Source organism: Lynx canadensis, chromosome E2, assembly GCF_007474595.2.
Source record: "Lynx canadensis isolate LIC74 chromosome E2, mLynCan4.pri.v2, whole genome shotgun sequence".
NCBI classification, from domain to species: Eukaryota; Metazoa; Chordata; class Mammalia; order Carnivora; family Felidae; genus Lynx; species Lynx canadensis.
This window is the reverse complement of record NC_044317.1, coordinates 55,180,136-55,193,305: the sequence shown is the minus strand read 5'-3', so window position 1 is coordinate 55,193,305 and position 13,170 is coordinate 55,180,136. Positions and strand designations below refer to the sequence as shown.

The 13,170-nt window shown below is 44.7% G+C and overlaps 2 protein-coding genes and 1 non-coding gene across 4 annotated transcripts in view; all 3 read right to left on the bottom strand.

Annotated features, from left to right (window-relative positions):
- Positions 1-13,170, bottom strand: part of LOC115503221 (zinc finger protein 615) — a 92,402-nt gene that overhangs the window by 20,992 nt on the left and 58,240 nt on the right. The window lies entirely within an intron of this gene.
- Positions 318-13,170, bottom strand: part of LOC115503227 (zinc finger protein 432-like) — a 34,416-nt gene continuing 21,563 nt past the window's right edge. Inside the window, 1 exon segment of the mRNA XM_030299315.2 lies at positions 318-1,301. Within this exon segment, the coding sequence (XP_030155175.2) occupies positions 400-1,301 (902 nt within the window). The 3' untranslated portion in view covers positions 318-399.
- On the bottom strand, positions 4,899-12,731 carry LOC115503231. The gene is made up of 3 exons (XR_004342965.1): positions 12,491-12,731; positions 10,560-10,772; positions 4,899-5,199 (listed from the first exon to the last, which is right to left on the bottom strand). It is a non-coding gene; the product is annotated as an uncharacterized LOC115503231 (transcript).

The following is a 13,170-nucleotide window of genomic DNA, read 5'->3' as shown; positions in this document are numbered from 1 at the left end:
ACTGATGATCTACGACGATCCCTGATAATAATCTACCTTCCCACTGAAGGCCTTCCTAGTCTCTGTAGTCAACAGAATTTGGCTCAGTATCCACTTCTCAGAATATAATGAAGCTAGCAAGTTTTGCTCAAGGCATCTCCATGCTCAATGCATGAGTTTTTCCAACATGTTTTCATTGACAGAAAATACAGGGTAAGGATCACAGAAGGCACCACATTCACTGTATTCACCAGGTTTACCTCCTGGACAAGTTCTTTAATCTCCTCAGGGCACACATATGACAACAGGCAGGGACACAATGACATTCCAATCTGCCAGAAACAGTGATGTTTAACGAAGTCTTGGTTGCCACAGAAGGCATCACATTCAAAGGGCTTTTGTTTTGCACGAGTTCACTCGTTAAGTAATGAGCCTCGACTCTGTGTTAAAGGAATTTCCAACCTGACTGAATCTACCCGTTTCTCTCGTGTGCATTTTCTTATGTTTAACAAGGTTTGACAAGTGGGAGAAGGCTTTCTCACAATCGCTGCATCCATAGGGTCGCTCTCCTGTGTGAGTTCTTTGATGGACGTTGAGTACTGACTTTGTGGTGAACGCTTTCCCACATTCACTGCACTCATAGGGTTTCTCCCCCGTGTGAATTCTCTGATGAGTAATGAGACCGTATTTGTGAGAATAGGATTTGCCACACTCAGTACACACAAAGGGAGTCTTTCCTGTATGACATCTCTCATGTTGTATGAGGCAGATCTTCTGGCTAAAGGCTTTACCACACTCCCTGCATTCATAGGGTTTCTCACCTGTATGAGTTCGCTGATGTATAACGAGGGTGCGCTTTGTGGTGAAGCCTTTTCCACATTCATTACATAGGTAAGATTTCTCTCCTGTGTGAGTTCGCTGATGTATAACGAGGGTGCGCTTTGTGGTGAAGCCTTTTCCACATTCAGAGCACATGTAAGATTTTTCCCCAGTATGAGATCGCTGATGCACAATGAGATTACTCTTCACAGTGAAGCCTTTTCCACATTCGCCGCATATATAGGGTTTCTCTCCGGTATGAGTTCGCTGATGTACAACAAGATAACGCTTCATGGTGAAGCCTTTCCCACATTCGGTGCATATGTAGGGTTTCTCCCCTGTGTGAGTTCGCTGATGCACAATGAGGTTGCTCTTCACGGTGAAGCCTTTTCCACATTCGTCACAGACATAAGGTTTCTCTCCACTGTGAGTCCGCTGATGTGCGATCAGATAGCGCTTCATGGTGAAGCCTTTTCCACACTCACCACACGTGTAGGACTTCTCTGCCGTATGGGTTTGCTGAGGCACAGCGAGGCTGCTCTTTGCACTAGCGCCTCTTCTGCAGTCGTTGGCTATACAGACTCTGTCTGGTGCAGGAGTTTTCTGATGCTTAGTGAACATGACATTTCTGGAGAAGGATCTCCCACACGGATCGTACCCGTGGGGCTTCTCTCCTCTGTGACCGCCCTCACGGTAAAGGAGCCGGGACTTCCTGATGCACGTTTTCTCACCTTCGATGCATGCTTGGGAGTTCTCCGTGTTAGGAGTCCTCTGATGCTTAAAGACTTGGAATTTAGTGCTGATGTGTTTCGCACATTCAGGCAATTCAATTCCAGTATACAAACATTCATGATTACCACGTAGAAAAGATTTCTTGTCTCCATTAAAGTCATCGGCTTTCTCTATTTCATATCTTCTCTTCTGGTTAACTAAACTTAAACTTGATTTCAAAGCTTTTCTACATAAGTCAAACACATGATTTTGCGTTAAGGCAAAATGTATTCTGCTCAGGTGAACAGCATTTCTAAATGCGCTCTGTTCTCCATATTGTTGAAGGCCCTTCAGAAATCTGTGGTTTTGAGAGTGCTCTTGCAGATGACTGTCAACCTTCCCAATTCCTAGGCAAAAAGACAGTAACAAATTCTCTCATGAGAACGGTATGAAATAAAAGTGTTTTAAAGATGACATAGCGGGGCTGACTCTTTATTGTTGATCATATGATCCCAATTTATTGAAAAAAAATTTTTTTCAACGTTTATTTAGAGAGACAGAAAGAGACAGAGTGTGAGCAGGGGAGGAACAGAGAGGGAGACACAGAATCCAAAGAAGGCTCCAGGCTCTGAGCTGTCAGCACAGAGCCTGATGTGGGGCTCGAACCCATGAACCATGAGATCATTTAACCAACTGAGCCCCCCAGGCGCCCCCTACATGATCCCAATTTAAAAGAAAATTATAAAGATGTGAGATGAAATAAATGGAAGATCCAAGGAGAGAAAAGGAGCATATTTAAAGCTAAACAGCCACAAAGAAAAACAGTTCTCATCTGGGGAAAGGAGTATGAGGAGGGGCTGTTTAGGTATCTTCAGATACCCTCTCTGCTGTGACACCTTGTCTTCATGACTAGAATGTAACTTCCTCCACCATTCCCCTTGCTGGTTCTCACTCACTCACCTGCATGGGTTCTATCCTGGATTTCATCCTCTGCTTTCATCCATGCTTCGTCTCTGTGTTCCAACACAGAGAGTGCATCTCGTTTGGTAGCTTGACACCCTGTTCATGAGAAATGACAGAAGACTTAGATGCTTAGTGACTTGGGTACAGTAGGTCAAGATGGGAAAATACTACATTTTAGAGATGACCAATCTCTCACATGCAAAGATTCTCTTTCAGGATAGAAAAGATTACACCGCTTTGTCTGGGGTCAAGAAAGGGGACCAAACATTGGACTCTTCTCAAGACCACAGCGATGGCAAAGCTTTCATTGAGTGATAGAGGAAAGGCCAGTGCCCAGGCACCTCTAAGTGACACAGGGGAGTTCTCCTCACCCACTGACACCAGGTTCCTGAAGTTCTCCAGCATCACGTCCCGGTACAGGTCCTTCTGGGCGGGGGCCAGGAGCTGCCACTCCTCCCGGGAGAAGTCCACAGCCACGTCCTCCAGTGTCAGTAATTCCTATAACGACAACAGTCCTGTTTAATGTGAATTACTTTTAACGCTTATTTATTTTTGAGACAGAGACAGACAGCATGAACGGGGGTGGGTCAGAAAGAGAGGGAGACACAGAATCTGAAACAGACTCCAGGCTCTGAGCTGTCAGGCTCACCTGAAGCAGAGCTCATGTTTACCCAAAGCCCAATGCAGGACTCAAGTTCACCCAGAGCCCAATGCATGGCTCAAGCTCACCTGATGTGGGACTTGAACTCACAAACTGCGAGCTCATGACCTGGGCCGAAGGCAGAGGCTTAACTGAGCCGCCCAGGCGCCCCTATATACTTTTCTTAAATGCATTTTAGTGGAAGCAAAATCCTATCTTTCTATATATTTTAGCACCATTTTCTTTTTCACTTATTTATTTTTCCTTCAACTTTTTATTTAAATAGTTAACATACAGTGCGATATTGGTCTCAAAAATAGAATTCAGTGGTTCATCACAGGGCACCTGGGTGGCTCAGTCGGTTGAGTGTCCAACTCTTGATTTCGGCTCAGGTCATGATCTCATAGTTCAAGAGTTTGAGCCCTGTGTTGGGCTCTGTGCCGATAGCCCAGAGCCTGCTTGGAATCTCTCTCTCCTCTCTCTCTGCCTTTCTCCTGCTTGCTCTCTGTATATCAAAATAAAAAAATGTAAAAAAAAAAAAAAAAAAAGAATTCAGTGGTTCATCACTTACCTACAACACCCAGTGTTCATCATAAAAAGTGCCCTCCTTACTTTCCATCACCCAACTAGCCCACCACCTTCCCACTCCCTCCATTAACCCTCAGTTTGTTCTCTATCCTTAAAAGTCTCTTATGGTTTGGGCCACCTGGATGGCTCAGTCAGTTGAGTGTCTGACCTTGGATCAGGTCATGATCGTGCAGTCCTTGAATTTGAGACACATGTTGGGCTGTATGCTGATAGCTCAGAGCCTGGAACCTGCTTCGGATTCTGTGTCTCCCTGTCTCTGCCCCTGCCCTGCTCGCACTCTCTCTCTCTCTCTCAAAAATAAATAAACATTAAAAAAAAAATTAAGAGTCTCTTTTGGTTTGTTTCCTTCTCGCTCTCTTTTCCCCCCATTACCATATGTTCATCTGTTTTGTTTCTTAAATTCCACATGAGTGAAATCATATGGTATTTGTCTTTCTCTGATTATTTCGCTTAGTATAATACACTCTAGCTCTATCCACATAGTTGGAAATGGCAAGATTTCATTCTTTTTGATCGCTGAGTAATATTCCATTGCATATATACACCACTTCTCTATCCATTCATCAGTTGATGGACATTTGGGCTCTTTCCATACTTTGGCTATTGTTCATAATGCTCCCATAAACATCGGGGTGCATGTGCCCCTTCGAATCTGTATTTCTGTATCCTTTGGGTAAATACCTAGTAGTGCAATTACTGGGTCATAGAGTAGTTCTATTTCTAACTTTTTAAGGAATCTCCATACTGTTTTCGAGTCGCTGCTCCAGTTTGCATTTGCATCAACAGTGTAAGAGGGTTCCCCTTCCTCCGCATCTTTGCCAACACCTATTGTTTCTTGTGTTGTTAATTTTAGCCATTCATTCTGACAGGTGTGAGGTGGTATCTCATCATGGTTTTGATTTGTATTTCCCTGATGATGAGTGATGTTGAGTATCTTTTCATGTGTCCGTTAGTCATTTGGATGCCCTCTTTGAAGAAGTGTCTATTCATATCTTCTTCCCATTTCTTAACTGGATTATTTGTTTTTTGGGTATTGAGTTGCTAAGTTCTTTATAGACTTTGGATACTAACCTTTATCAGATATGTCACTTGCAAATATCTTCTCCCATTCCACAGACTGCCTTTTAGTTCCACTGGTTGTTTCCTTTGCTGTGCAGCAGATTTTTATCTGGATGAGGTCCCAATAGTTCATGTTTGCTTTTACTTCCCTTGCCTCTGGAGATGTATCTAGTAAGAAGTTGCTACGGCCAAGGTCAAAGAAGTTGCTGCCAGTGTTCTCTTCCAAGATTTTGATGGTGTCCTGTCTCACATCTAGATCTTTCATCCATTTTGAATTTATTTTTGTGTATGGTATAAGAAAGTGGTCCAGTTTCATTCTTCTGCACGTAGCTGTCCAGTTTTCCCAACACCGGTTGTTGAATAGGCTTTTTTCCCCACGCTGGATATTTTTTCTTGCTTTGTCAAAGACTAGTTGACTACATAAGCACCATTTTCAAATACTAAAAATAGGCAAATAACACCAGGACAAATAAAATATTTTTACTTTACAAGAAAACTTCACAGCCAATATGAGCATCAACCAGACCACATTCACAGTTTATAAGATAGTATATTTAATAAATGTAAAAGAATAAGAGAAACCATACAAGGTATATCTAATGCAAAAAGACCACTAAAGTTGATTAGGAATATTTGGGGGGGAAAAAAGAAACTTCTAATAGACAAACATACATACACATACATCTATCAGTGGACAGAAAACAGCAGATTATATACACTGTAGTAAGCTGGAATATAACTGAAGAAATTACCAAAAATGGACCACAGAAAAGAAGGTTAATGTAAGAAAGAGATTAATAAGCATACAGTGTCAAAAGATCTGATGTATACCAGCTTATAGTTTCTCAAAAATAAAAGGGAATACTGGAGAAGCAGTATCCAAAGATCTAAAAGCTGAAAAAGTCACAACTAATTAAATACTCCAAACCTCAGATTCACAACTCCCAAAAAACTCCAAGCAGGAAGTCTACACCTCAACGCATTAGACTATGATACACCAAATGCAAAGGGAAACTATAAAAGCGTCCAGAGACAAAAGCCAGATCACCTACAGCAGAAACAACCAAATTCAGAAAAGAATGCAATATTCTTTTCAAAGTCCTGATTTTTTGTGCCAAAATGGCCAGGCATGAAGGCCATTTGATATTGAAACACAGGGCTCTCCTTGTGAAGTGTGGACAGCATTGTGTACTCCTAGTCACGGTGACTGTACTCAAGACTGTTGCCAACCTAGGAAGCTCACCTAAACCTCAGTGTCCAGAGTTTTCACGGAGGCCTCATGATTTACGCATGATTTACTGAAACACAGACTACATCACTGAACTCAATCTCCAGGTTCCTTCCCCTTCCTGGAGGTCACCTGGTTCAAAGCCACAAATCACATGGTTGGTCCTTCTGGCATGGACAGTCCCGTGTTGAGTCACCTCATTAGCACAAATTATTTAGGGCCTACATGAGTCACTTCATTGACATAAACTATAAAGTGTGGTCCCCGTGACCCATGATGAATAACAAAGATACTCCAATCACACAGGTAATTCCACGGGTTTAGAGGTGACCTCATACAATTGTGCGTGTGAATTCCATCTTGCTAACAGAACCTGTCCTTTGATGACTTTGATGTAACAAGTGGCATGTTGGGGAGGCCCATGTGGCAAGGAACTAAAAAGTAAGAATCTTATACGAGCAGACAGGTAGGAACTGAGGATCTCATTTGATCAGCCTTTCTGGAAATGAATCCTGCCAAAAACCCAGTGAGCTTAGAAGTGCATCCTTCCCCACCTGAGCCTCCAGATCAGACGCCACCCTGGCTTACACCTTGATTACAGGCTCAGGAAAGAGTGTGAAACAGAGTACCCAGCAGCAACATGACAAAAAATATTTGGCTTTTGGCCCTGGTTGCAAGTACAAAGAACTCCGAAAATGCCTAGAATCTCCAGTGTTAAGTGTTTTTTTGTGCTAATGAGATGACCGGTAGCCCAGGCTATCACACCACCGCAGGATGGGGGCTGGATGCCAGAAGAACAAACCCATGATTACAGGGCTGAGCTTCTGGCCACACCTCCCAACCACCACAGAGGGGAGAAGGACTGGAGATGGAGTTTACGTGGCCAATGATTTAATCCATCATGTCCACATAACGAAATCTTCACAAAACCCCCAAAACTACAGGCTCAGCAAGCTTCCTCCAAGCTCATTAGCACATCGAGGTCCTGGAAGGGTTGCAGGCCCCCACACTCCGTCCTGAGAAAGGGACCATGGAAACCGTGATAAATTTAGAGCCCATCAGGGGCACCTGGATGGCTCAGTCAGTTAAGCGTCCAACTTCCGCTCAGGTCATGATCTCGCAGTTCGTGAGTTCCAACCCCACATCAGACTCTGGGCTGACAGCTCAAAGCCTGAAGCCTCCTTTGGATTCTGTTTCTCCCTCTCTCTCTGCCCCTCCTCCACTCACACTCTGTCTCTCTCTCTCTCTCAAAAAATAAATACACATTTAAAAAAAATTTAGAGCCCATCAGTCAGTGCAGGAGACCAAGACTTGTGATTGGCATCTGAAGTGGGGGCATTCTTGCTGGTCTGCAGCTTTAAATCCATGTAACCAGTTGCTAACTGCAGGTACTCAGGATCAGAGAATTGGAGAAGTGGCATTGGAAGAGATCCAATATCTGGTGTCAGGAGGAAAAAACCTCATACGGTGTCAAAGGTGTTATGAGTAAAAACAACACAGTCTAGCTAAATCATGTTAAAATTATTGACCACAGAAAGTATGAGATTAAAAAAAGGTGTTGTTTGAAGTTGCTAAGTTTTGGAGTAATTTGTCAGGCAGCTGAGAAAAACTCACTTCTGTTTTTCTTTACACACTCACACAGAACACCTCAGTGACCAGATGTGTGGGTTTTCCACACCAAGAAATTCTGGCACCAACCACCTGGAGTCGGCATAGACCCCACACGTTTACTATATTGTAAAGGACATTTTACAGGATACAAATGAGGGGAGCCTGGCTGGCTCAGTCGGTAGAACACGCAACTCTTGACCTTGGGGTCATGAGTTTGAGCCCCACGTGTGGCACAGAGTTTACTTAAAAATTAAAAAAAAAAAAAAAAGGATATGAATGAACAGCTGAGATGAAGAGGCACCTAGTGAAAGGTCTGGAAAGTCCCAAACCCACAAGCTTCTGGGTGATAGGACCATCTTTTGTTCTAATAAGGTGACTCTAATAAGAGTCTAATAATAACCTCTAATAAGGTTCTAATAAGGGGCAGAGATTTACATATATATATGTTCTTATTTCATAGCATCAATACTTAATGAATATGGGAGATAAACTTCAAAGAAAGAACTTATGAAAGAAGAAAATACAGAATGTTTATAGCACAAGAAGCCATGAAGAAAAAGACTAACACATTTTAATTTGAATAAAAAAATAAAACTTTTGCATGGAGAAAAATATTAAGAACAAAAGCTAAAAGACAAGGAAAATTCTAGAAAAATATTTGCAACATATAAAAGGATCAATATACCACAAGACAAATAATATAAATCAGTAAGATAAAAAAGTTAACTTTTATTTTTTTTAATTTTTTTAATGTTTACTTATTTTTGAGAGAGAGAGACACAGAGTGTGACTGGGGCAGGGGCAGAGAGAGAGGGAGACACAGAATCTGAAGCAGGCTCTAGGCTCTGAGCTGTCCACACAGAGCCCAACGTGGGGCTCGAACCTACAAATGGTGAGATCATGACCTGAGCTGAAGTCTGACGCTTAACCAACTGAGAGACCCAGGCGCCCCTAATTTTTACAATGAGCAAAGAAGAAATAATCCAAAAAAGCAACAAAGAGACATGTATCTGACCCTCACAACTGATGAGGAAAATGCAAAATGAAATAAGGCAAGAGAATATTAGATCATACAAACTGAAAAATACACAATTTGATAACATAACAACAAGTGTTGGCAAGCTGTGGGGCACCGAATGCTATTACATACCGCTTTCTATCAACCAGGCACTGTTCTAAATGCTTTGTCTAGATTAACTCACCCTTCCTCCCTCCCTCCCTCTCTATCTATCTATCTATCTATCTATCTATCTATCTATCTATCTTTGAGAGAGACCAAGCACATCTATCTATCTATCTATCTATCTATCTATCTATCTATCTTTGAGAGAGACCAAGCACATCTATCTATCTATCTATCTATCTATCTATCTATCTATCTATCTTTGAGAGAGACCAAGCACATGCTCGTGCTCATGCTCACAGGAGAGGGGCAAAGGGAGAGGGAGAAAGAGAATACTGAGCAAGCTCCACACCCAGCATGAGCCTGACGAGGGGCTCCATATCACAACTGTGAGATGATGACCTGAGCCTAAACCAAGAGTCAGATGCTTGGGGGGCCTGGGTGGCTCAGTCAGTTAAGCAACTGACTCTTGATTTCGGCTCAGGTCATGATTTCACAGTTCAGTTCGTCACTGACAGTGCGGAGCCTGCTTGGGATTCTCTCTCTCTCTGCCCCCTCCCCGGCTCATGCATGAGAGCTATCTCTCAAAATAAAAAGACTTAAAAAAAAAAAGAGTCAGATGCGTAACCAACTCAGCCGCTAGATTAACTCATTTTGTTTATTTATTTATCTACTTACTTACTTACTTATTTTTATAATTTATTTATTTTTGAGAGAGAGACAGAGCACAAGTGTGGAAGGGGCAGAGAGAGAGGGAGACACAGAATCCAAAGCAGGCTCCAGGCTCTGAGCTGTTAGCAGAGCTCGACACGGGCTCAAACCCACAAACTGCGAGATCATGACCTAAGTCAAAGTCAGACACTTAACCAATGGAGCCACCCTGGTGTCCCTTATTTATTTATTTTTAGTATTTATTTATTTTTGAGAGAGAGACAGAGTGTGGGCAGGGGAGGGGCAGAGAGAGAGGAAGACATAGAATCCAAAGCAGGCTCCAGGCTCTGAGCTGTCAGCACAGAGCCCAAGGCGGGGCTCGAACCCACGAACCATGAGATCATGACCTGAGCCGAAGTTGGACGCTTAACTGACTGAGCCACCCAAGTGCCCCAATCCAAACCCTTAATAGGGAAACACACTTTCCACTTACTACTGCCAAATCTCTACTCAAACTCCACTTCAATTACCTATTTATGGAGGACCATTTGAAAGTCATGCAACCTTCCCACTTTCGTAGGCCATTTCAGTGGTTTTATTCCTGAATAAAACCAGACTGCTATGAAGTTGGGTCCCTGGGTCCCCAGACTATGGTGCTCTGAAGAACTGTATCCTCTGAGCTCTGCTTGGCATATGGCATATTCCCAGAGGAGGGAATGTGCCTCAGTAAGAGACAGCTATAGAAAATCTGCTTTTCCACTTACCAGAAGGCTGTGGGTGAGGATATACCCCAATGATCCCCTCCCAAGACATCCACTGACAAAATTTCCTAAGACCTAAGTGACATAAACTATTGAATCCCCCAAGAGACTGGTCTGCCTGCCCCACAGAGTCAGTGGACATCACGTAGCTTTTCATGTCCGTCTGGTTGTGATGTCTCTTAGAGATACGAGAGGCAAAGTGACAGCTAATGTAACCCACAGTGTTCTGATGTCATCCTTCAGGATGACGCCTGTGAGTAATATATTCCTGATCTCACTTTGCCCTGCTTTTGAATTTAGGGTCTAAGTTAATTTCTCCCTAGAACCCAAGTATCCCAATTGATACTTCTTTTAGTTGAATTGATTTTTTCCAGGTCACACAAATATGTCAGAAAACACAGGAAAGATGTAGCAAAAGAAAATTACCTGGGCCTTGATCATTTTCTTCTGTGCTCAGGAAGCAGTAACGTGGATTCTATGACTTTGGTGTCTCCTGCATCTGCCACGAAGTTCTTAGAGTCAGAAATCTTGGTGTCCCCTTGAAGTTCTCCCCAGAAGCAATGATAGCCAAGTCCAAGAACTTCCTCTTTCTTCCCTCATTCCTTCACTTGACCTCTCTTGCTCCTGGGGACCCAGGACCTGTGGGGTAAAGAGCAAACGGACTTTGCCTACACATTCGCCCTGGGCCCGGGTGTTGTTACTGCTGCTATGCACTTACCTTAAAGGACCCCAGTATTTCCAACTGTTCCTTCATTTGGTGCCCCCGAGGCTTTCACACCGTAAGGCAATAAAGCAGGGGAGTTCTAACTGTGTGAAAGGTATGCCTTTCCTCTGTGGAGCGGAAGTGGCATGGCTATTAAAGGGGAGTTGGGAAAGCAAAAGCAGAAGAGCACGATGCCTCAGAAGCAGGTGGATTATCAGGCACATCCATTCAGGACATATGGAAGGTTCCAAAGATCTGGACAATGTGCATTTAAAAAGCAAATGTGGCCGGGGCGCCTGGGTGGCTCAGTCAGTTAAGCATCCAACTTTGGCTCAGGTTATGATCTCACAGTTTGTGGGTTCAAGCCCCTCATGGGACTCTGCACTGACAGCTCAGAGCCTGGAGCCTGCTTCAGAATGTGTGTGTCCTTCTCTCTCTGACTCTCCCCTGCTCCCACTCTCTCTCAAAAATTAAAAAAAAAAAAAAAGTTTTTTTTAATAAGCATTAAAAATAATTTAAAAAAAACCCCAGCACATCCTGTATAAGTCCATTTATATAAAACTTAAAAATATATAAACTAGGGGCGCCTGGGTGGCGCAGTCGGTTAAGCGTCCGACCTCAGCCAGGTCACGATCTCGCGGTCCGTGAGTTCGAGCCCCGCGTCGGGCTCTGGGCTGACCGCTCAGAGCCTGGAGCCTGTTTCAGATTCTGTGTCTCCCTCTCTCTGCCCCTCCCCCACTCATGCGCGCTCCCTCCCTCAAAGATAAATAAAGCTTTAAAAAATCTAAAATCTCCAAAAGTATAGTAAACTTAAATTTCTTAAATGTTTATTTTTCAGAGAGAAAGCGCAAGCAGGGGAGAGGCAGAGAGAGAGGGAGACCCAGAATCCTAAGCAGGCTCCAGGCTCTAAGCTGTCAACACAGAGCCCGACGCAAGGCTCGAACCCACGAACGATGAGATCACGACCTGAACCGAAGTCCTACGCTTGACGGAATGAGCCACCCAGGCACCCCCTTAAAGGCAAGAACAAGAACTACATCTTTAGCAGTAAATGGATCACTAGCTCACCCCGAACACACTGAATTTTGCGGAGACAGTGAGAAGAGTGGTGATGTGGGGAGGCAAAGTTTTTTCTTAGGTCCGTGAAGACCTTGAAGGAGTGAACTGGGTTTCGATTAACTGGGGAAATGCAGGTTTCAGGTCTGTTTACGGCATTCAGGGTTTGAGCCTGAACCTTCCGATTCTCCGAGGACCCTGGTCCTCCTCAAACACTGACAGCGCCCACCGGGAGTCTCTGAGAGTGAGTCGTCTATTAAACGCCATACTGAACCAACCCAGGCTTCTCTAACACGGAGCCCCACATTAACTCGCGAACCTGGACGAGACACGCGTTCACGGAAAAAAACCTTCCACCCCACTTCTCACGCACCGGGTCCCGTAAGCAGCGTGATCCACGTGGACCTCGAACCCTAACACAGTCGGCCTCTCGGTGGACGATTTCCTCAGACTCTTAATCACCGATTCCCAAAGGCCCCATCACTACCCCGGATTCCTCAATGACTGAACCCAAATAAAATCCCAACGGCGGTCCTTCACACGCGCTCCCGTTTCACGGACGCCACAGGCGGCGAGCCAAACCCAGAACCCGACTCACCTGAACCAGGACCTCTCCAAACGCCGCGGGTAGAGACGAAAGGCCGCCCACGTCCGAAGCTACTTCCTGGTCGGAAGCCCTTCTTCGCAGAACCCAGGGACTCAGATACACAGGAACCAGCGAATCCCGCGAGGACCTGAGGGCGCTGAGGGATTTCGGGGCTCCGACGGCGGGCTCCGCTCTATGATGTCAGCGGCCACGCCCACCCCGGCGTTTCTAACGGGAGGGGCCAGAGCGGCTCTGCGAGGAGGCCAAAATCATTACTGGCCACCTCAGTGTTTTCACCTCCTCCGTGCGAGGGATGACCAACAAAGCGGTACCAACCAGGTGAGACTTCAGAGACCGGTGCTTACCTAAGGCCACCGGGCACATTTATCCGTCAGGGGAAGAAAGATGGCAGCGCCCTTGTGCACGGCCGAGAGCCTACGTCAGACTGGAGCACCATGGGCGCGGCCATCTTAGAGAAAGGCAGGTGTCCGTATGGCTGAGATGGGCTCATGCCCCGACAGACGGCGGGGGGAAAAGGTTTGTAGAACCTGAGACGTCTTGCAGAAGCGGCGGTCACAGAGTTGACAAAAGCAGTGGTCACTTGACATCTTGGGTGTGGGGAGAGGGCGGTTGTGTTTAAGGAAGACTGCCATTGAAGGGACGAAGCCAATAGGGCGGAGCTTCCTAATAGA